We start from the raw sequence: 20,256 nt of genomic DNA, 5'->3' as shown, positions 1-20,256 counted from the left end.
CCTCGGGGAAGTGGATCTCCTCCGGAGTCACTCCATCCTCGATCTCACAACAAACTTTCGGATCATTACCCTCATCTCCACATTTTGCCTGATGCAAATGATTACGAATTTCTTGAGTCAAAGGTGTCTCCTGGAGGAGCTTCACCATCCTCTGGCATTTTTTTATGTTCACACAATTCCCTTTTCTCCCAGATGAAGAAATACAGCTGTCCCCCGTGTTAGTTTTCCCTATTCCAGGGGATTCATTGACCTCGGGGAAGTGGATCTCCTCCGGAGTCACTCCATCCTCGATCTCACAACAAACTTTCGGATCATTACCCTCATCTCCACATTTTGCCTGATGCAAATGATTACGAATTTCTTGAGTCAAAGGTGTCTCCTGGAGGAGCTTCACCATCCTCTGGCATTTTTTTATGTTCACACAATTCCCTTTTCTCCCAGATGAAGAAATACAGCTGTCCCCCGTGTTAGTTTTCCCTATTCCATGGGATTCATTGACCTCGGGGAAGTGGATCTCCTCCGGAGTCACTCCATCCTCGATCTCACAACAAACTTTCGGATGAATGCCCTCGAAGCCACAATGTGAGCGATGCAAATAGCTCCGATTATCTTCAGTCAACGGTCTTTTGCTCAAGACATCCATCATTTTGGCGCATTTTTTTATGATTACGCAGTTGCCTTCTCTATTTGATAATGAAGTACAGGTGTCGTTGGGGTCATCACGAGGATCTGGGGACTCAGTTGTAAAGTTTATGGTATTCTCCGATTGATGATGAATTTGGCCTGGGGCACAACAGACTTTGTAGTTGGAGCCGTCGATTCCACAGAACGCCTGATGCAGCATGATTTCATGCGTCAGGGGGAGTGGATTTATGTCGAGCATTTTGCGCATTTTGGGGCAGTCTTTTATGTTGACGCACTCGCCGATGTGTCCCCACGGGGTCAAACAATCCCCCAGGGCTTCGTGAGTTATTAACAAAGTGAGAATTGATATTGCTGATATGACGAAATTATGATGATGTTTGTTAGACATGATGATGATACTGAGGATTCTCCGCAATTGCGGTCAAAAATATTTGTTTGGCTCCCTCAGCGTGATGAATACGTGAATCGTTCTTCCGTTTTGATCTTGCGTCAATGAATGACCTTCTAGGACTGAACAATAAGGTCAGTGGCTTCTAATCGGCAGGTGCGCCACCTAGACCTTCTCCAGATTTCTTGGAAAACACCTGATGTGGCCATTGGCGCCGCTGACGTCATCACAACAGTGGAGTCGACTCCAGTGGACTGGTTTGGTTTTTTTGGATTTTTCATGTTGGAAAAAATTGTTTTGTTAAAAAAAATTCATGTTAAAAAAAATTTGTTACGTGTCCGTCCACGTTATATCTCACTCAACAATCATTTAGTGATGCGTGATTGATGTGAGGGAATAACTACAATGGACAACTGCAACACTGCAGCCTAGTTCTTACCGATACGTAACGGTACACGGCAAGTGTAGGACTGAATATTAAGATACATCCGTTATTTCCACTTTCAACATTCAAGGGCATTGGGATGATTGAGTTAGGGGATTCTTGCTGCATATTCTTCTATTCACCCGCAAAGTTTCGTTCGTTTTTTGCAGAAATAAGGTATTCATTTCTGAAGAGGAAGGAGAAGAACGTGAACAGCAGAGGGGCGCGTTACGCAAATGCCAACGGTTGATATTGTTGGCATCTACTCCCGCACCGTACCCTCCACCGATAGATCTCCGATATATCGAAAAAAAGTCGATAAAAAATGTTTGATTCGGGAATAATTAATTCTCAACTTTATATTTAACAATATTTTTTTATTGGGGTGGATGTCCCAGTTACTGAATCTCTAAGGAAGGGTCGACGCAAAAATATTTATAAAAAAATTGTTTGCATATTTTTCATAGATCAGAAAAATGATTAATCCTTCAGAATGAAAACTTCGCTATTTCCCTTAAGGCCCGGGTGTACTATCTTTCGAACGTTATCTCGATGTTTTTTTTCATCTTTCTTCACCTGAAATTGGCAATTGAGTCCTGCATCATGCAGAAGTTTTGAAAAATTATGAATGAATAATAAAAAAAGTAGAGGAAATTCTTTATTTTTTCAAAGAGCATTTTTAATTTATATTCAGAATAAGTTGAATAACAAGAAATTGAAAAATGTATCTGATTTACGGTGACAAATGGCGGCCTGTCACACAATATCGTGCAGGGGGAAGACTGATTTCGTAAATCTTTTCCCACACTACACAGAGACATTTATTACGGAAAAGGCTCTTTGAAAAAAGTTGTAATATTTTGGAGAATTTTTTAATCACACTTTTATCACATAAAAATGGCAGATGACTACATACCACTGTTTTGAAAATTGAGATACCTAGCTGTCACTTCCCATGAGGAGTTAGTGTTTTGTTATCCACCATGGAAAATGACAGCTAATAGATAATTTGCCACAGCGAACCAGATATTTGTAATTTGCACTTTTTTCAACTCATTCTGAATCTTAATTAAAAAAGCTCTTTGAAAAAAATCAGAATTTTTTCTGTTTTTAAATCATTCCATCATACTTTTTGGGAATTTCTACATGATGTACCACTCAATTGACACTTATAGATTACGAAAGATAAAAAAAATCCAGATAACATACGAAAGATAGTACACCTGGGCCTTAAATTCGGAGATATTTCCCGAAAAGTCGACAAGAATTATTGTACCGCTTCCCTACCAAATTCCTTCAGAAAATAAAATATTCATAATATTCGTAACTGATAATTAATTGACGTGAGGAAAGTTTCCTCTCGTCGCACCTCTAAATTAAAAAAACTACGTGAAGTCCGTTTTGCAAAATATTTAATTATGAATGGATATAGCCAATCGGATAACCGATGATTCAATTACTGGGCCAGAGTCAGCTACTGCGAGGAAAAGTAAAAATACTGGAATGGGAAATGATTAGAGTCGTTCTCCGATCCATAGAGTTTTATTCGATTTCATTTGATCATTCTATTTCATAAAAAAAAATATATATCAACAATGTGGCACGAGGCTTCCAATTCATTATCCATGATTACAAAGCAGACGAAGAAGAATACCAGTGAATACAAACGAGGAGACAGACTGAATTGTTTCAAGCTTAATAGTGAGTAATATTTTTCTTAACGAAGCAGTGTGTGACGATGACATCAGCAGTGAAGTGGTAAAATGTAACTGGACAGAACTGGCGACTGTTTACATTCATCGCGAGGAGAATTTACTAAAAATTAAAGCCTCTGCAGAATTTTTAACAGAAATCAAGTAAAAAATGCAATTATTTTACTGGAAACTTCATGAACATTAGAAAAATTTCCGTAAACATTAAAATCACGTTACAATACGAAAAAAACAGAACATTAAATTCATATGAAAATATTTCAATTTCAACCAACAATTATTCAACTTAAAAACTTAAAAACTTTCTTACTAAACTCATTGCATTTTTTTAATGGAAAATTTGGTAAAAATTCTTCAAAGGCCATTAAGCTATCTGATTATTCCAATTCGGGGGATTTTTAAACTGTTTTTGTGTCCTTGAATATTCAATTATCTCGATAATGAGTAGTTTCAGGAGAAAATGTCAACAAATTGTTGTTGATGGGACATTTATTCAGCCAGAAAAAATGATCCCTTGACATTTTCTCCTGAAATCACTCGTTTCCGAGATGAATGAACAATTCACAAAATTAATTGCACAGATTTGACTGATTACAAATCAATTCGTAATGTCTTCTGCTGAATTATCTCGATAACACAATTAGAGATAAATTATTGAGCGATTTTTTCGCTGTATATTTCATCTTTAGTCTCTTGAATCTTTCTCCTAAGATCAATGAGTTTGATTTAAAAGCAGAATTGAAAAACTTTCGATCTACAGAACATCGATAGGAGAAATGTCCGAAGATATTTTCCTTTAAAAATTCACAACTCCTATATTTTCTTGTGAAATCACTTGATCTCTCCACGAACGCCCAATCAACAAAAAATGCTGAATTCATCTCATTACAAATTGATTCTTGCAATGTTGTAAGTAAAAACAAAATAATCGAAAACCGACCGATTTTAGCAGAAAATTCAAACGCCATTCTTCATTAAAAATTTATTCAGCTGCAAAAAGTATCTTCTCCTAAAATCACTTGACTTCGAGATCACTTGGAGACCATCGCCCAATCGACAATGTAAATTAAATTGAGAACAACGAGAATCTTTCACTCATTACGTTTTTACCACATCACCAGTGAAACGACAATTCAGCTAAAAATTAAATAACACCCGATAATCCATGCTGAATAAAATGCTGAGTGGTACAAATCCGTAAAAATGTATTTTCTCCAAACCACGACGTGTTCTGTTATCAATATTGATTGGATATCGCCATCCGCAGGAGCAAATCTTCCCGTCGAGGATTCCCATGGAAATTCTAGCCATGATCGCCAGTGAATCCATCAAAAATGGGCGTTTCTTCGCACTGATGGCCACATATTCAGGAATAGATTCGTCCTTTCGAATTAGCCCGACGTTGAAAGCATGAAGTTTTGAGTGTAATCATACTCGATCGTTGGAATAACCGATTGCACGAATTTCAGAAAAATTATAAGGTACATGTGCACGCCCAGCTCACCACCACCTTCCATCACTGTTTCTATGATTTTCTTCATCACCTCTGCATGTCTGGATAAACAAAGAGGAAAATTTGCATCAGAAATGTACAAAACCACCTCATCAACCCCATAATTCTATTTTCTTCAGTCAGTTTCCATGTTCAATGGCACGAGAGAAACCAAAAATCCAACATTGATTTTGCACTTTCAAATGTAGGTTTCGTTGAGGGCTATACGTCGACATTAATTAAAATTCAATTTCAAAATTTATTCATCATTTTTTGGAATTCTCGATTTTTTTCAAAATTCGTTGTACCACGATAATTAAGAAAATATTCTAATGGTTTATTGTAATTTAATTGAACAAAATAATATAAACCGATAAGTGATCTACGAAAAATGGAAATTATGTGCGAAATGACCATTTAGAAATATATTGCTAATTTATTAGCAAAAATAGACATGCCAACTGAAATGGTCAGGCTAAAATTCATTTTCCCTTTGAAAAATTGCATTTCAATTGTTTTCATTGAGAAATCAACATTTCGAGAATGGAAACCGCGGAAACTGCCGCCTGAAGTTGGGCTCCTGAGGGAAAAGAAGATTTAGGTGGACTATTTATGAAGAAAAACGCAATTTTCATAAAGACAGTTTCAGTGCTAAGTGTCGAGGAGTCAATTTCACGTATTTATATACCATGTACGTAAAATTCAGTGCATAATTCACCTGCAAGGATGAACAGACGCCATCGGTGGGCCAGGTAAATGCGGATGAGTCTCCATAGTCACTGTCTTTTTCGCATGATCCTGACTGACATCTTCATACATCTCCTCCACTGTCAGCGGCTTCTGATTCTCATCGTAGCCGAATAACCACAGCCTCGGGGTCTGATAATATTTGTCATAAGTTATGTGTAAATCGTACGTTCTCGTGTGGATTATTTCGCCCTCTGGAAAATTGTCACGTTTCTCTTTCACAGGTTTTTTAGTGCTCTCTGCTGCATACTGAAAATAAATAAAAAATTATAAAACATCACAAAGTAACAAACATTACATTAATTTTAGTTGGAAAAGGTCCGAATGATGTAAACTCACTTCGATTTGAGTGAGTTTTGAATTAATTCAAGGAAAATTGAAAAATTTACCTCAAGATCTTTTCACAGAGCAAAATTAATTCATAATTTTTTTTAAATTCAATTTGTATTATTAATAAAAAATTACCTTGTCTTGCTCCTCGAGCATTCCACTGACTTCGAAAGCCTCCATGTCAGCAGCATCCTCATCATCTTCGTCGTCATCGTCTGCATTATCCTCTCCAGGGGCTCCCGATGTTGGCGACTGGTTATCATCCAGTGTCATTTCAGATACTTTCTCATCGATACCTCCAATACTGGTGTCATAGTGGTGGGTATCGACCCACCCACCCTCTGGGTCATCAGCCTCAATTATACGTTCTTGGTCATCACAGTATTCAATCTATAAAGAATTTCCAGTTTAATGTTTTTTAACTACTGCATTGAACAAGACGAGAATTAAAAAAAATAAACGTCAGTTTTGTTGTTCATTTCCATATTATTTCCGCAAATCTTCTGGTGGGATTAAGGGAAAATTCGCGGAAATAATATGGAGACGAACAACAAATTAACTAATTAATAAATTAACTAATTAATAAATTAACTAATTAATAAATTAACTAATTAACTACTTAATTAATTTTCTGGTGGGATTAAGGGAAAATTTGCGGAAATAATATAGAAACGTTCGTTAATTTGTCATTGTTGTAATTATGACAAATAAAAATCGTTGATAAAAATCGTTTTTTGCAGATATTTTTAGCAGTTAAACTGAACAACTCAAAAACAATTGGTCCGATTTCAATTTTTATTATTTTTGTTGGGATCAAGGGAAAATTTGGAGAAATAATATGACAACGTTCGTTAATTTGTCATTATTGCGATTATGACAAATTAACTTTGACAAAATTAATTATGACAAATTAATTTTGTTGGGATCAAAGGAAAATTTGGAGAAATAATATGACAACGTTCGTTAATTTGTCATAATTGCAACAATGCCAAATTAATGAACATTGTCATATTATTGCTCCAAATTTTCCCGTGATTCCAACAAAACAATAAAAATTGAAATCCAACTAATAGTTTTTGAGTTGTTCAGTTCAACTACTAAAGATATCTGCAAAAAACGATTTTTGCGATATTTTCGAATTCTGTTGACTTTTTCTGTTGAATGTTTTCTATTGAACATGTCAATAGAATCAGCCAAAAACTAATAGAAAGTTTAATAGAAATTCAATAGAATTTTCCTACGAATTCGATGGGTTTTTCTATTAAATTTTTTCGTGCGTGTGTTCATGTACTCATCATTAAAATGTCTTAAAAATCGATTTCTTCGAAAAACGTTCCTCTTAAATATCCTAAATTCCATTGTTGACTTTAAAAAATCCTCAATCTTCGGAGGGAAAATTCGGAGGAACAAATTATCACCTGTTTGCACCTCCGACTGCAGGGCACATTCCTCGTAAGCAAGAACTGCTTCTTCTTAGGTAAATACGACTTAGTTCTGTCCTCGTCCCCCGTGGCCCACTGCCAGGTGGGACAATGGTGCACCAGATGATCACCAGCAGCAACGAACTCCTCGGGTGTCAGCACGCCAGTCTCCCTGAATTTGCTCTCCTGGAAGAGCCCGAATCGTTTAAATGCAGAATTAATTGAATGCATAATATCACTTACGAAAAAATTTCATTGAAAAACAAAAAAAATCTGCAAGCTTTACTCGAGTCTTTTAATGGAAATGTTCAAGTAAAAATATTTAATAGCGAAAATCAATAAAAAATCCACAGAATTTAACATTTCTATACAACTTTTTCTTTTGAGACGCTTTCTGTGTGAAATTTTCGACATAAAGTTTCTCTTTTCTGGACATAAGTTTTTTCCTCTTACAAAAAAAATCCAACAGAAAAATTTGAAGAATTATTTCGAGGAATTTCCATAGACAATGTATTAATAAAAAAATTGTAAAGAAAAATCTATAGCTTTCTATAGAATTGTTTCGATTGAATATTTTTGTTGGAATAAAACGGGCATAAAAGCAGCGGAATTTTTCAGTATAATCGGCGAAGCAATAATAAAAATTTGAATAGAGAATACTCATTGAATACTCATGTAAAAAAAATAAAAACAATCAAAAAATAACAAATAACAAATTTTATAACAAATATTTATAACAAATTTGCATTGGGAAATTCCTACAGAAAAGTCCTGAACAAAATAAATTGTTTACGAAGTAAAATCCGATTTAATTTCTTGATTGTTATAAAATTGTCTCGATTGAACATTTCTCTTTCAAAAAACCCACAGAAAAGTGATGAAATTTCTCAATAAAACTCACGAAAAAATACCAGAAATTTCGTTAGAAATTCAATAAAATTTCCCAACGAATTCGCAAATTTTTTCCGCGAAATATTTTCGTTCGCGATAAATAGTGATGATTTACCTTGAGTACAGGGGTTAGGTACTCGGCGACTCCTAGAGCAGTGCCTTTGACTGAATTGATGACACTCTGCATATTCCCCCGAGCCTATTAAAATCACTCTACGGATCTACCGAACGAACGACCGCCTAAAATTGCCTCTTCACTAGTCTCAGAAGATGCTAAAAATCATAACGAGACTTTTGACACTCCCGGAGCCAGCGAAATCGATCTGTGTGTACGAGACAACGCGACATGGATACAACGGCTCAGGGTGTTGGTGATTCACCAGAGGAAGGACATAATGACGAGTAATTAATTAACACGCAACGAAAATGTATTAGCAGTTGGGTGGGAGAGGCACCGGATAATGTCCCGACTCCTCGCGTCAGTCGAAAATTCGGTTGTTAGACGCTGATTAGATAATGATTCCAATCACAGGAAACTACCTCAAATTGAATACATGGGGTGTACGTGTGTGAGTTATTGCCATTTCGGTGATGTCAGCGGGGCGACAGCCAATGAGAGGGGAGCGGACAGTTCGGTGGGATTTGAGTTTGATAATGGCCAGTGTTTAGGTTTTTTTTCATTTAAAATCGCTGACCTTGGGGTTTTGGAGCGACTCGTCAGGTGATTGGGATTTGGAGCATTCAGTGCGGTCTATTGTAGCAGTTTTCCCTTGAGTGTGGGCATGAGATGTTGGAATGGTGAGCAATTTCATTTTTGGGAATTAGTTAAGGTAATGAATAGGGGTGGCTGGACTAAAAAGAAATTTGTGAATCGAGATCGCGCACTTTCAGACCGAAGAAACATTTTCTTGATAAAATGATCCTACTGTTACGTATTTGTTCAAATGGCTTGTATTCTTGTATATCGTGTTTCAAACTTAAATAATAAATGTTCAATTTATTGCGCGCAAATAAACAATTCACGAAAAACACAAAATCCATAAAAGGCGGAGCGCTCGTATATAGGAGGGGAGAGTGGGGTAAAATGGAGACTTTTGACTTTTTTTTAAATGTTAATGACAGGTTGAATTATTGATGAAATGTTTTTTTTTAATTTTTCGATAAAAAGAACAATTCTTTTCCTTTGTGTTGAGCCTAAACTGATTTCAATTGATAAATCTGTCTCTGAGTTATAAATATTTATTTAAATATCAAAAGTGTCCATTTTACCCCACTCTCCCCTATATTTCGAGACGATACTGTAAAAGTGTTTTTCATCACGCTGTGCGAAAAAGTAACTTTTTAGGCACGCGAAGCGTGTCTCAAACGTCCCTTTTCCACACATTGTAATGAAAAATATTGTTCGATACTCGTGGGAAAAGTATTTCGTCTCGCCTTCGGCTCGTGCTATAAACCTCCCACGAGCCAAAAAAACACTTTTCCGCACTCGTAACGAAATATACTATTTCGGACCCTATTTTTTCTGACGAGTGTGTCAAATTTTCTGGCAAATATGCATGCAGAAATCGCCTTCGGCTCATCCTGCGACCGCATATTCACCAGAAAAATTGTTTTCACCACAGACGAAAAATACTATTCACATACAGACTGCTATCTAAGATTTTTCCATAAACACAATCCCTTATAATAAAGGTGAGCAGCAAGGCAAGAGAAATGGCGAGCAGGAACAAGAAAATGTTGACGACCAGTACTCCTCTGGGATCCACTCAAGCCAATCCCGATTCTGATGCATCCGTAAGTTCTATAGAATCAATTCACAGCGCAACGAGATCGGGCGAGAAGAGGAGAATTCCATGGCTGGAAAGATATGCGCCTTTTTCAAAAAAAAGGATCGCCGAAAATCGGAAGGTATTGAGGGCTGATTCTTCGGACGAGGCGCCCAAAAGGAAGGGCATAGATCCCGGAATGAGTAAACTTCTAATAAAGTGGACGAGAATGACACGAAAGGGAACAAAATCAGTAGGAGGAAAGGAGAAACTAAAAATGAAGGGAAGTCAACGTAAGGGTGAGTAATTTCCTTACAGAGTTCAAAATAAGGGTCACGGGGGTCAAAATAATGATTATGAGGGTCAGAATAAGGGTCACGAAGGTCAAAATGAGGGACATGAGGGTCAAAATAAGGGTCATCAGGGTCAAATAAGGGCCATAAAGGTTAGAATAAGGGTCATGAGGGTTTAAATAAGGGTCACTAGGGTCAAAATAAAGTCCATAAGGGTCATGAGGGTCAAATAAAGGTCATAATGGGTAGAATAAGGGTCATAAGGGTCAGTATAAGGATCACGACAATCAGAATAAGGCTCACAAGGGTCAGAATAAGAGTCACGAAGGTCAAAATAAGGGTCAATAAGGGTCATGAGAGTCAGAACAAGGATCACGACAGTCAAAATGACAGTCATAAGGGCCATGAGGGTGACTTAAGGGTCATAAAGGTTAGAATAAGGGTCATGAGGATTTAAATAAGGGTCATAAGGGCCAAAATAAGGATCTGTACCTCTATATTTAAAAAATCCAAATCGACTTCTGGTGATGAAAATCTGCTACTCGAATTTACGACCCCAAAATTAAAGATCAGAAATGAAGGGTCAAAATAAGGATCACGAGGAAAAAAACGAGGGTCAGAATGAGGGTCACAAGGGTTCTGATCATGGATCATGGCAGTAATACGTGAGTTACCTGGGCATTGGCGAGCGGAGCGAGCAGGGGGCGTAGCCCCCCAGTTAAAAAATATTTGTCTTAAAAAATAGCTCTGGAATATTTCAGTCCAACAGATTTATCGAAGAAACCAACAGAATTTGCAATACAATTTCAACACTTTTCCCTCCAAATTTTTCTAAACCAAATGTTTCGTTTTTTTTCTCATTTCTGCAGATCCTCCGGCTAAGGAGCCTGAAGCCATTCGCGAGGCTCGCGAGCCCGTCGCGGATATTCAATATCTGGATAAAGACAGATTGTTTTTTCGACCTCCCGATCATGGGAAAGACGATACCCTCTCGATGGATGAGGATGATATGCATGAGGTGTTACATGGCGAGGTGTCAAATGAAGATAAGGAAAACGATCCACGCGCTGACGCTCGGCAGCCGCAACTCTGGAGCCCCAGAAGAAAATTAACTTCCTATTTTTCATCAGAAAGTGCAGAGCACCGAAGTCCACCTGAACCCACGATTGAGAAGACCTCTGACCCAACATCTGTGGGAACACCTCGGGATCAAAATGAAGACGGCCATTCTCATGCTAGCGAGAGCGTCAGGAAGACTATCGAAGGGGTAGCGAAGAGTCCACCCTGCACGCCCTCTCAGCAGGACTCAGGGGAGCAGGAGCCATCGACTAGTGTCGAGAAAGTTCCTCCTGACGCAGCACCTGAGGAAGAGCTTCAGGAGAGTTCTGCATCATTTATTCGAAGTAAAGGTTCGGGGAGAGGTCGACGTCCTGAAGGAAAGGGATCTTCTGAGGGTGAGGGAGTTCCTACACCAGCTCTCGAGGAAGTTGAGGAAGGGAACGAGGAAGACGAGTTCGATAGATTGAGTTGGGGGGAATCGACTGGGGGACAGGGAGTCGCTGACGAGGGAGGTGGTGCAGCCGCTGAAGAATCAACAGAGGAAGAGACGATTAATGAGGAGCCGCTGTTGCTGGAGCACCTTCGATCCCGACTACAAGAAGGTGAATTAATCGTTTTGTTAGGGAGTGTGTGTTGAAGGGAGCGACAGCACGCATGAAAAAATTCAATCGAAAACCTAGCGAATTCGCTAGAAAATTCTATTGGAATTCTGTAGGGTTTGTATTGGAATTCTATTGAAAAATTCTATTTGTTTTTTGCGTTGATTCTTGATTTCGAATTTCTATTTGCATTTTTCTTCTAAATTTTTTGTGGGAATTCGGTGAAGGGTAGAGGGTTTTGTAACGTCTAACGCTCGGAATGAATGTATATCGAATTAGATTTATTCACAGCAAATGTAACTCTGATTTACACCATGAGAACTGGGACGAGAAAGTGCTCTCGCGACAACGGTATTAATCATCCGATCGAGGATGTCCGAATTAAGCCCAAACACAATGCATTGAAATAATCTGAAATAAATATATAAGTAGCTTCGCTACATTTTTTCTATTAGAATTATTGGGCACAAAATTTTCCACGTTTTTTCCGCGGGATTTTGTTTTGTTCTGCATTACAGAATTCGAGTGCAAAAAACTTGGAAAGTTGATGCCCAAGCATTTTTACAGAAAAAATCTCAAGAGAAAAACTTTAACAGAAATTCTAAATCTATTGACTTTTTCTTATCGAATATCCAATAGAATCAGCGCAAAAAACAAATGGAATTTTTCAATAGAACTCCAATAGAAATCCTGTAGAAACCCCATAGAATTCCTATAGACTTCCAATAGAATTTTCTAGCGAATGAAGTGAAGTTTTAGCGTATAGTGTGAAACTATGCGCTATACTATATGCAACACAAGAGCAATTTCCCACTTGTTTTTTATTTTTCATTTCTCTTCATTGCGTAGGTAAGCGTGAGATTTTTGCTCAGCATCCTGAACATCCTGGGATCCTGGAGAGATCGCTGATCAATCGATGGCCAGTGAGAAGAAGGACCGCTGCAGAAAAAGAAAGAATAAAACGAATCGTCGGGTGCGCCCCCATTGTGAGGCACATTGGATGGCTCACGTATTACAGTAAACTGTTTTGCACTATTAAAAATGTCTTCCTTTCGTTATTCTCATTCTTGAAAAATCATAACTCACTGAAAAAACATCAAATCGCTCCGAAAATTCTACGAGATCTCTGTCTCATACATTCCTTCTTAGAAAAAAATCGCCAAAAGATTGGAAACATGAAACTTCTTTCATTTAGGATTTGGCGTGGAATTGCTCATGTTCTTTTTTGATTTTATCCACAGGGTTCACGGCATATTCTTCGCCCAGTGAGGACGACAGGACGGATGAGGAATCGGTCCATGAGTCATCCCCTCGAAGAGGACGAGACACGGAAAATTCTAGACCTGGAGGAAGAGCTCGCCCAAAGAAGAGGAAAAATGATAGTGGAAATAGTTCCATTGTCAGATCGAAGAAGAGGAGAGCCCCTCGAATATTGGAGTCTTCGGATTATTCTCAAGGGGAAGAGAGTGGATCACCGATCTTGAATCGAAAGGCTGGGAGGCAAAGAGGAAAATCTTCTCGTTCTGATGAGTCGTCTCTTTCTGAAGGAAGAAAAAGGAAACGAGTAATGGAAAAAACATCGGAGACTTCACTGCAAATGAAGAAATTCTCTTCTCGTGCTGTTGACACATCTCTTCTTGAAGGAAGAAAAAGAAGAAGAGTAGATGAGATATCATCAGAGTCTTCTGAAGATTCTGATGGAGAGGAAAGTCGATCATCAGTTCCAAATCAGATGACTCGAAGGAAAATGAGAAAACCTTCTCCTCGTCCTGATGAGTCGTCTCTTCTTGAAGGAAGAAAAAGGAAAAGAGAAATTGAAAAAACATCAGAGACTTCACTGCAAATGAAGAAATTCTCTTCTCGTCCTGTTGACACATCTCTTCCTGAAGGAAGAAAAAGAGGAAGAGTAGCTCTCAGCAGAAAGAAAGAGAAGAGTAGCTAAAAGATTATCAGAGTCTTCTGATGACTCTCATGGCGATGAAAGTCCAATGAACAAATCCTCTTCCTAAAGGGAGAGACGAGTCATCAGGGCGATTTGCCGCACGAAATCTTGAAGAGTCAAGTAGCGACGACCAATCATGAACAGCGTGACTCCACGATAAAGCTCCAGATGATCTCAGTAAATCGCACTCTAGTCATGGAGGGAAAAATAATTGCATTCCACTGTCATGAATTATTATTCAATTAATTTTCATTATTCAGCAGAGGATGATCACTTAACTGCTCTGAAGTGCCAATTTTTATTGTTTTTTCTTTTCAATTGTTTTTTGAGACAATATGAAAATTCTATGCACAGTTCTCAAGTGCAAGAGAAAAAAACACTTATTACATTGAATTAAGGTCAATAGTGTCTCAAATATTCTTCACTATTCAGCAAAGAGTTATCACTCTTTACTTTTTTCTTTTTCTCCGAGAAGATGAAAAAATCAGAAAAATCCTATATTATTTGTTATTCTTAACTGAAAACCTCTCTTTGTACCATTGTATCGTTAATTGATTTTTTATTGTTTTGCAGGGTTTTGTTACTTCAATATATTATATTTAATTTAATATTTATATTATTTTTAAATTTTTTATTTTTTATTGTCTGGTACCATTCCATTTTTCTTTTCTTCTCATAAATCTTTTAAGAAAATAAAAAAAAAATAGAAAAATTGAGCTGAGGAACCTCTATAGAAAATATCTCAATAGAATAAGTTGTATAGAAAAATCGAATTCCATGGACTTTTTCTGCAGAATATTTTCACTCAAACATTCCAATAAAATCACCCAAAAACTCACAGAAATTCAATAGAAATCGAATAAGATTTCTAGCGAATTCCTTCGGTTTTTCTATGAAATGTTTTTAACACGTGATATGAAGGCGAGCAATATTTCCCCTTCTCTTCTGCTGTGCTATCCGCCCATTGGAGTTATTGGAACGATTGGATTGGGACCTATTGACTCAATTGGGGAGTTGAAGAACCGGTCTATTGAAGTTGATTGCTCGATGCAGCAGAAAGTATATGAAAATACTTGACTGCTTCGGACGAGCGTGAGTTTTAGGCGTATAGTGTGTGCACAAGAGGAAATCGAAATGTCAAAGGTGTTACGAGTCCACCTCACCAGCTCGATGTTGTTCCAAAGTACGTAAAGCCATCAGTCTCGACCAGAGCCACTAATTCGTAGTTACTAATAATCTTCAGCAATTGCAACTGCACACTTTCCTTGTTGGTATGAGGTTAGATTTTCATTGAATTCTGTTGTATAGATCGATATCTAAGTCTCCAGCAGATCAACCATATGTGAGTATCGATCAATTTGGGTGGAGGAGCCGATGGGTTTCAATTTCGATTCATTTTTTGCAGATTTAATATGGGATTGTCGAAGAGAGGGCCTCAGGTGGCTCAATGCAGGGGACTGACCTCCATTCAGCTGAATAAACAGGAGCTGCCTAAACAACCTGTTCCTGATCTGCATCAAACTGCTCAAAGATATTTGAGGTAAAACAACATGTATGGAGAATTGAACAGATAATGTAATCTAATCTAATCTCGTTTCGTGGAAGATTCTAATGGTTTTTAAAAATGGAATTCTAATGTTGCTTTATTGAAGCTGTATTTGAAGTTTATTTGAAAATGCAAATAAAAAAATAAATAATAAATATAAAAATATAAGAATAGTATATAATATAATAAATTGTTTATTATATTATATACTGTTGGAAATTTTTGTCTGAATTTTACGTGCCAAATTCAAGGAATTTTTATCGTGTTCCAACTCCACTGAAATTTCAGATTTCACAGAAAATTTAATGCAATTTGACACTGTAGTGTATATTTGACACAGTAGTGTATATATACACCTGTAATAATAAGAATAATAATGATAATAATAATAGTAAAATGTTATAGTTATAAAACTGAAAAATCAATTATTTGAAATAATAAAAATTCTTTTCAGGAAAGTATAATGATAGTTTTTTTTTTTCTGAATGTTCATATTTGATTGGAAATTCAAAGAAATTAAGGAATTGTAGTCTTTATGCCCCTTAAAATTCTAGAATTTTACTCAATTTCCAGTGAAACCTGAAATTTCAGGATTTTTTTCCCTAAATCACATTCAGTGTCACTTTTTTTCTAACAATGTATTTAATTGTTCTGTACAATATTCGGTAGTAATTCTTGGGCATGATTTTTCTAGGTTTTTCTTATTGGATTTTGTAAAAACTAACAGAAAAATAAAAACACTCATCTTTAATCTGTTTCATAAGCGATTGAATAGGTTCATCGAATTGTTATTAATTCAAGAATATTATTTTCAGGTCATTGAAACCATTACTAAACGATCAAGAATACTCGAAGACTGAAAAAATAGTGCAGGATTTTATTAGTGAGTGCGGGCTAGGGCCAAAGTTGCAGAAAAAATTGTTGGAACGATACGAAAAGACTGATAGTTGGGTAAAGTATTTACTTTTCGCAAAGACCAGTAATGAAATGAGAAAATGGATAGAAAGAAGATTGTCAATATCCCTGGGGTTGATATAGTATTGAACTTTTTTCATCCTTTAGATGAATGAGTGGTTCTTGAATGCTGCTTACCTAGGATATCGAGATTCTGTACTCCTCATGTCGAGTCCTGGGACCGTAGGACCGCCTCAAGACTTCAAATCACCTGAAGATGTCCAAAAATTCGCAGCTCAATTAATTGTTGCTGTTTCCACTTACAATAATTTAGTGAAAAAGTAAGACAAAAAATTTGTATTGAACAGACAGAATTTTCAATAGAATTAAAGAATCCCGCAGCTTTGCTCAGAATTTTTTTTAATAGAAAATGTCCAATAGAAACTATTTTATCGAAAAAATCAGTAGAATACCTTTTTATACAATTTTTTCTATTGACATATTTTTTATAGAAATTCCGGGACCTGAATTTTCCGAATTTCTTCCATTATATATATATTTTTTTTCATTAAAAAAATTGACAAAAAAATTTTTTTTAAATTATCAGAGGGATTTCTATGGAAAATATTATAATGGAATAAGTTGTGTAGAAAAATAGAATTTTATTAAACTTCTATTGGAAATTCTATTAGTTTTTGGACGATTCTATCGAAGAATTCCGTAGCTTTACTGCACGTTTTTTAAATAAAAAATGACTAATAGAAACTATTTTATTCAAAAAATCAGCGCAATATCATCTTTTCATACAACTTTTAGAAATATGTCTATAGAAAAAAAAATCTATAGACATTCCTTCGCATGAATTTCCTCAGTTTCTTCCACTCAATTTTTTTCTCCTTTCATTAAAAAAATCTAAAGAAAAACTTCGAAAATTTGAGCCGAGGAAATTCCACAGAAAATATCTCAATTTTTTTTTCAATTTATTGAATATATTAATCCTTCAGGATTATTTACAGCGATAGTTACATGTAATTTGTTGAAAATTTAATACATCATGTCTCTGGTTGTACGCTCTAAATTTGAATTTTACATTTTTGGATGAAGTCGTTGATTATCTTGAGGTGTTCTAACGCACCTATCCTAAAATATCTCAATAGGATACGTTGCACAGAAAAAACGAATTCTATTGCCTTTCCCAGAGAATATTCTCCATTAAACCTTCCAATTGAAAATAAACGCCCAGATTAAATGAATTTTTCAATAGAATCAGCCAAAAACTAATAGAAAGCTCACCAAAAATCCAACAGAATATTCCACAGAACTCTCTAAATTTTTCAATGAACCTTTCCATACATCTCTATATCCTCACAAATTCCAGAGGAGATATCAAGCAAGAGATGGTAGGACCGACCCCGCTGGACATGCAGCCCTACGCGCTGATCCTGGGGACTCACAGAATCCCAGGACTTCCCCTCGACAAGCAATTCCACACCGACGATTCCCGCCACATAATAATCCTCAAGAACCAGAACATTTTCAAATTACCCATAACCGACGATCGTGGGATTCCCCTGACTGAATCGCAACTGACCCCCGCCCTCAAGGACCTCTTCGAGCGCTCCGTCACCCCAGGAATTCCCGTGGGAATTCTCACCGGAAGCCCGAGGGACACCTGGGCGCAGGATTTCGAGGCCCTGAAGGCCATCGGCTGCAACTCAGGACTCATAAAAAATATCGAAGAAGCTCTGTTCATTCTATGTCTGGACAAGGAAATTCCGCGGAACAAATTCGCGGGGAAAAATGATTCGTCTGTGAGGGCTAGACAGGCCCTCACAGGTTTCAGTATTGACACGAATGCAGGAAACAGATGGCACGATAAAACACTGCAGTTTATAGTTTCACCCGATGGATTCGTCGGGACTGAGTACGAGCACAGCCCATGCGAGGGTGGACCCATCGGTGTGATTCAGGATTTTGTCCTTAAATATGTGGACAGCAAGAAAAATTCGGGGCAGGACGAGACCTCTCCATCAACTCGAGATTTTCCAAGACCTCAATTATTAAAGTTCGAGATTAACGAGGGGATCGAGAGGTCCATCGAGGAGGCGACGAGATTTGTCGGTGGAATGTGTGAGAAAATTGACATGGAGTGCTTCACGTTCGATGACTTTGGGAGTGCGGAGATCAAGAAGGTGAAGATGAGTCCGGATAGCTTTATTCAGACTGCCATGCAGGTGACTTTTTTTAGAATGCATGGGAAACCCCCGGCGCATTATGAGTCCGGGGGACTCAGGAGGTTCAGGAACACTAGGACTGAGGCGATTAGATCCACTAGTGTCGAGTCTGTGGGCTTCGCCAAGATTATGGCGATGGGGGGGTCCAAGGGGGAGAAGAGGGAGGCTCTGGGGAGGGCTATCAGTGCGCACAAGAGGATTGCTGGGGAGGTGAGTCCGCCCTCCGGGTTTTTGGAATGAGGGGTGACATTTTTAAGAGTAAATCGGGTTTTAATTGTGATATGCTGTGTTTGACATTTTAGATTGATAGTTTTGGTGAGAGGGTTGGAAGTTTTTGGCAAGCAATATTTCCACTGAAATTTCAGGGAATTTTTTCACAAAATTTATGGGTTCGTGGGAAATTCCGTGGGAACTGCAAATTTTAGATTAATTATTCTGGGAAAAATCAGTTTTCCTTTTAATTTAATTTTTTAGATTTTGTGATTCTGGAAAAATTCATGAAAAATCAGGAAATTTCGTATTGAATTCCAGATTTCTCGGAATTTTTCAGGAATTACGAAAAATTTCTGGAATTCCAAGAATTTTAAAGGATTTCCTTGACAATTCAAGGATATTCAAATGAATAAATAAAGTAAAAATGTCATTTTGAACAACAAAATGTATTCTTGCGATTAAAGTCTTACATCTTGGGCACTTTCCAAATGTTGATTAATTCATTGTACTTTTGGCAAGCAATATTTCCACTGAAATTTCAGAGAATTTTTTCACAAAATTCATGGGCTCGTCGGAAATTCGGTGGGAACTGCGAATTTTAGATTAATTATTCTGGGAAAAATCAGTTTTCCTTTTAATTTAATTTTTTAGATTTTGTGATTCTGGAAAAATTCATGAAAAATCAGGAAATTTCGTATTGAATTCCAGATTCCTCGGAATTTTTAAGGAATTACGAAAGATTTCTGGAATTCCAAGAATTTTAAAGGATTTCGTTGCCAATTCAAGGATATTCAAATGAATAAATAAAGTAAAAATGTCATTTTGAACAACAAAATGTATTCTTGCGATTAAAGTCTTACATCTCTGGGCACTTTCCAAATGTTCAGCACAAAATGTCTGAAACTTCGTAGTCTTCAATGTAGAATAAAAATAATGAATTGATGAATTAATTAATTGTTCGACTGATTCATTCACTGATAAATTAATTCGTCTCGCATTTATTTTAGGCGGTAACGGGAGCTGGCGTTGATCGCCACCTCTTCGGGTTAAAAATGATCGCCAAGGAAGAAAAAATAGAACTCCCAGCTCTCTATTCCGATGTCGGATTCACCAGGAGCTGCCATTGGAATCTGACATCCAGCCAAGTAATCAAACTCTCATTTTTCACTAATTAATAACCACAATTACCGATCGTTATTGTGAATACACGTATACAAAAAATTAGTATAAAAACCTCACGGTTTCTCTAAAAATTCTATTGAAAGATTTTCTTTATTTGTGCGACAATTCTATTAAAAGTTATACAATTAATTAAATATTTTTTTAATATTTTTTAAATATTTTTTAATCAGATATCTCTTGAAAACAAAAAAGATTTTTTAATAGAATTTTTTGTTAGAAATTAAAATGAACTCAACACACGACTTCTTCTTTTTTTTGTTTAAATGATGGAAATATAAACGTTTATTAATTAAAGATAAAGATACAAAACATTTCAATCGAGATCCGATCAATTAGCCCCTCATGTGTAGATATTCCAAATTTTTATTTTTTTCCTCATTGAAGTAGTTTTGAAGAAAATTGCGAGCTAATAAAAAACATTTGCTAGTTAGTACTTTTTTTAAAATAAATTTTTGAAAAATCACCCCTGAAAAAAAAG

At 36.7% G+C, this 20,256-nt stretch overlaps 3 protein-coding genes across 5 annotated transcripts in view; 2 read left to right on the top strand and 1 right to left on the bottom strand.

Annotated features, from left to right (window-relative positions):
• Positions 1 to 2,983: 2,983 nt before the first annotated feature.
• Positions 2,984 to 8,624, bottom strand: LOC107038050 (ubiquitin-like-conjugating enzyme ATG3). The gene is made up of 5 exons (XM_015256922.1): positions 8,166 to 8,624; positions 7,157 to 7,345; positions 5,874 to 6,128; positions 5,380 to 5,657; positions 2,984 to 4,723 (listed from the first exon to the last, which is right to left on the bottom strand). The coding sequence occupies exons 1-5, from the start codon at positions 8,235 to 8,237 to the stop codon at positions 4,561 to 4,563; spliced, it is 957 nt and encodes a 318-aa protein (XP_015112408.1). The 5' UTR covers positions 8,238 to 8,624; the 3' UTR covers positions 2,984 to 4,560.
• Positions 8,625 to 8,809: 185 nt separating this feature from the next.
• LOC107038064 lies at positions 8,810 to 14,276 on the top strand. Of its 3 annotated transcripts, none has more exons than XM_015256941.1 (5): positions 8,810 to 8,848; positions 9,743 to 10,115; positions 10,979 to 11,770; positions 12,617 to 12,784; positions 13,009 to 14,276. In XM_015256941.1, the coding sequence occupies exons 1-5, from the start codon at positions 8,846 to 8,848 to the stop codon at positions 13,707 to 13,709; spliced, it is 2,037 nt and encodes a 678-aa protein (XP_015112427.1). In that variant the 5' UTR covers positions 8,810 to 8,845; the 3' UTR covers positions 13,710 to 14,276. The 3 variants fall into 3 exon arrangements, with proteins under 3 accessions (XP_015112427.1, XP_015112426.1, XP_015112428.1); XM_015256940.1 differs by having other exon boundaries at positions 8,826 to 8,880; XM_015256942.1 differs by having other exon boundaries at positions 8,826 to 8,880; positions 12,617 to 12,776; positions 13,009 to 13,118.
• Positions 14,277 to 14,730: 454 nt separating this feature from the next.
• The window catches only part of LOC107038034 (carnitine O-acetyltransferase), a 5,928-nt gene continuing 402 nt past the window's right edge, over positions 14,731 to 20,256 (top strand). The window contains exons 1-7 of the mRNA XM_015256899.1: positions 14,731 to 14,892; positions 15,018 to 15,051; positions 15,115 to 15,249; positions 16,071 to 16,206; positions 16,318 to 16,490; positions 17,528 to 18,593; positions 19,604 to 19,741. Of these exons, the coding sequence (XP_015112385.1) occupies positions 14,844 to 14,892; positions 15,018 to 15,051; positions 15,115 to 15,249; positions 16,071 to 16,206; positions 16,318 to 16,490; positions 17,528 to 18,593; positions 19,604 to 19,741 (1,731 nt within the window). The 5' untranslated portion in view covers positions 14,731 to 14,843. The remainder of the gene's footprint in view (positions 14,893 to 15,017; positions 15,052 to 15,114; positions 15,250 to 16,070; positions 16,207 to 16,317; positions 16,491 to 17,527; positions 18,594 to 19,603; positions 19,742 to 20,256) is intronic.

The sequence above is a fragment of the Diachasma alloeum genome, unplaced genomic scaffold (assembly GCF_001412515.2).
Source record: "Diachasma alloeum isolate Michigan unplaced genomic scaffold, Dall2.0 Dall_scaffold_00277, whole genome shotgun sequence".
Classification (NCBI taxonomy): Eukaryota; Metazoa; Arthropoda; class Insecta; order Hymenoptera; family Braconidae; genus Diachasma; species Diachasma alloeum.
This window is presented reverse-complemented; position numbering and strand designations above follow the sequence as displayed.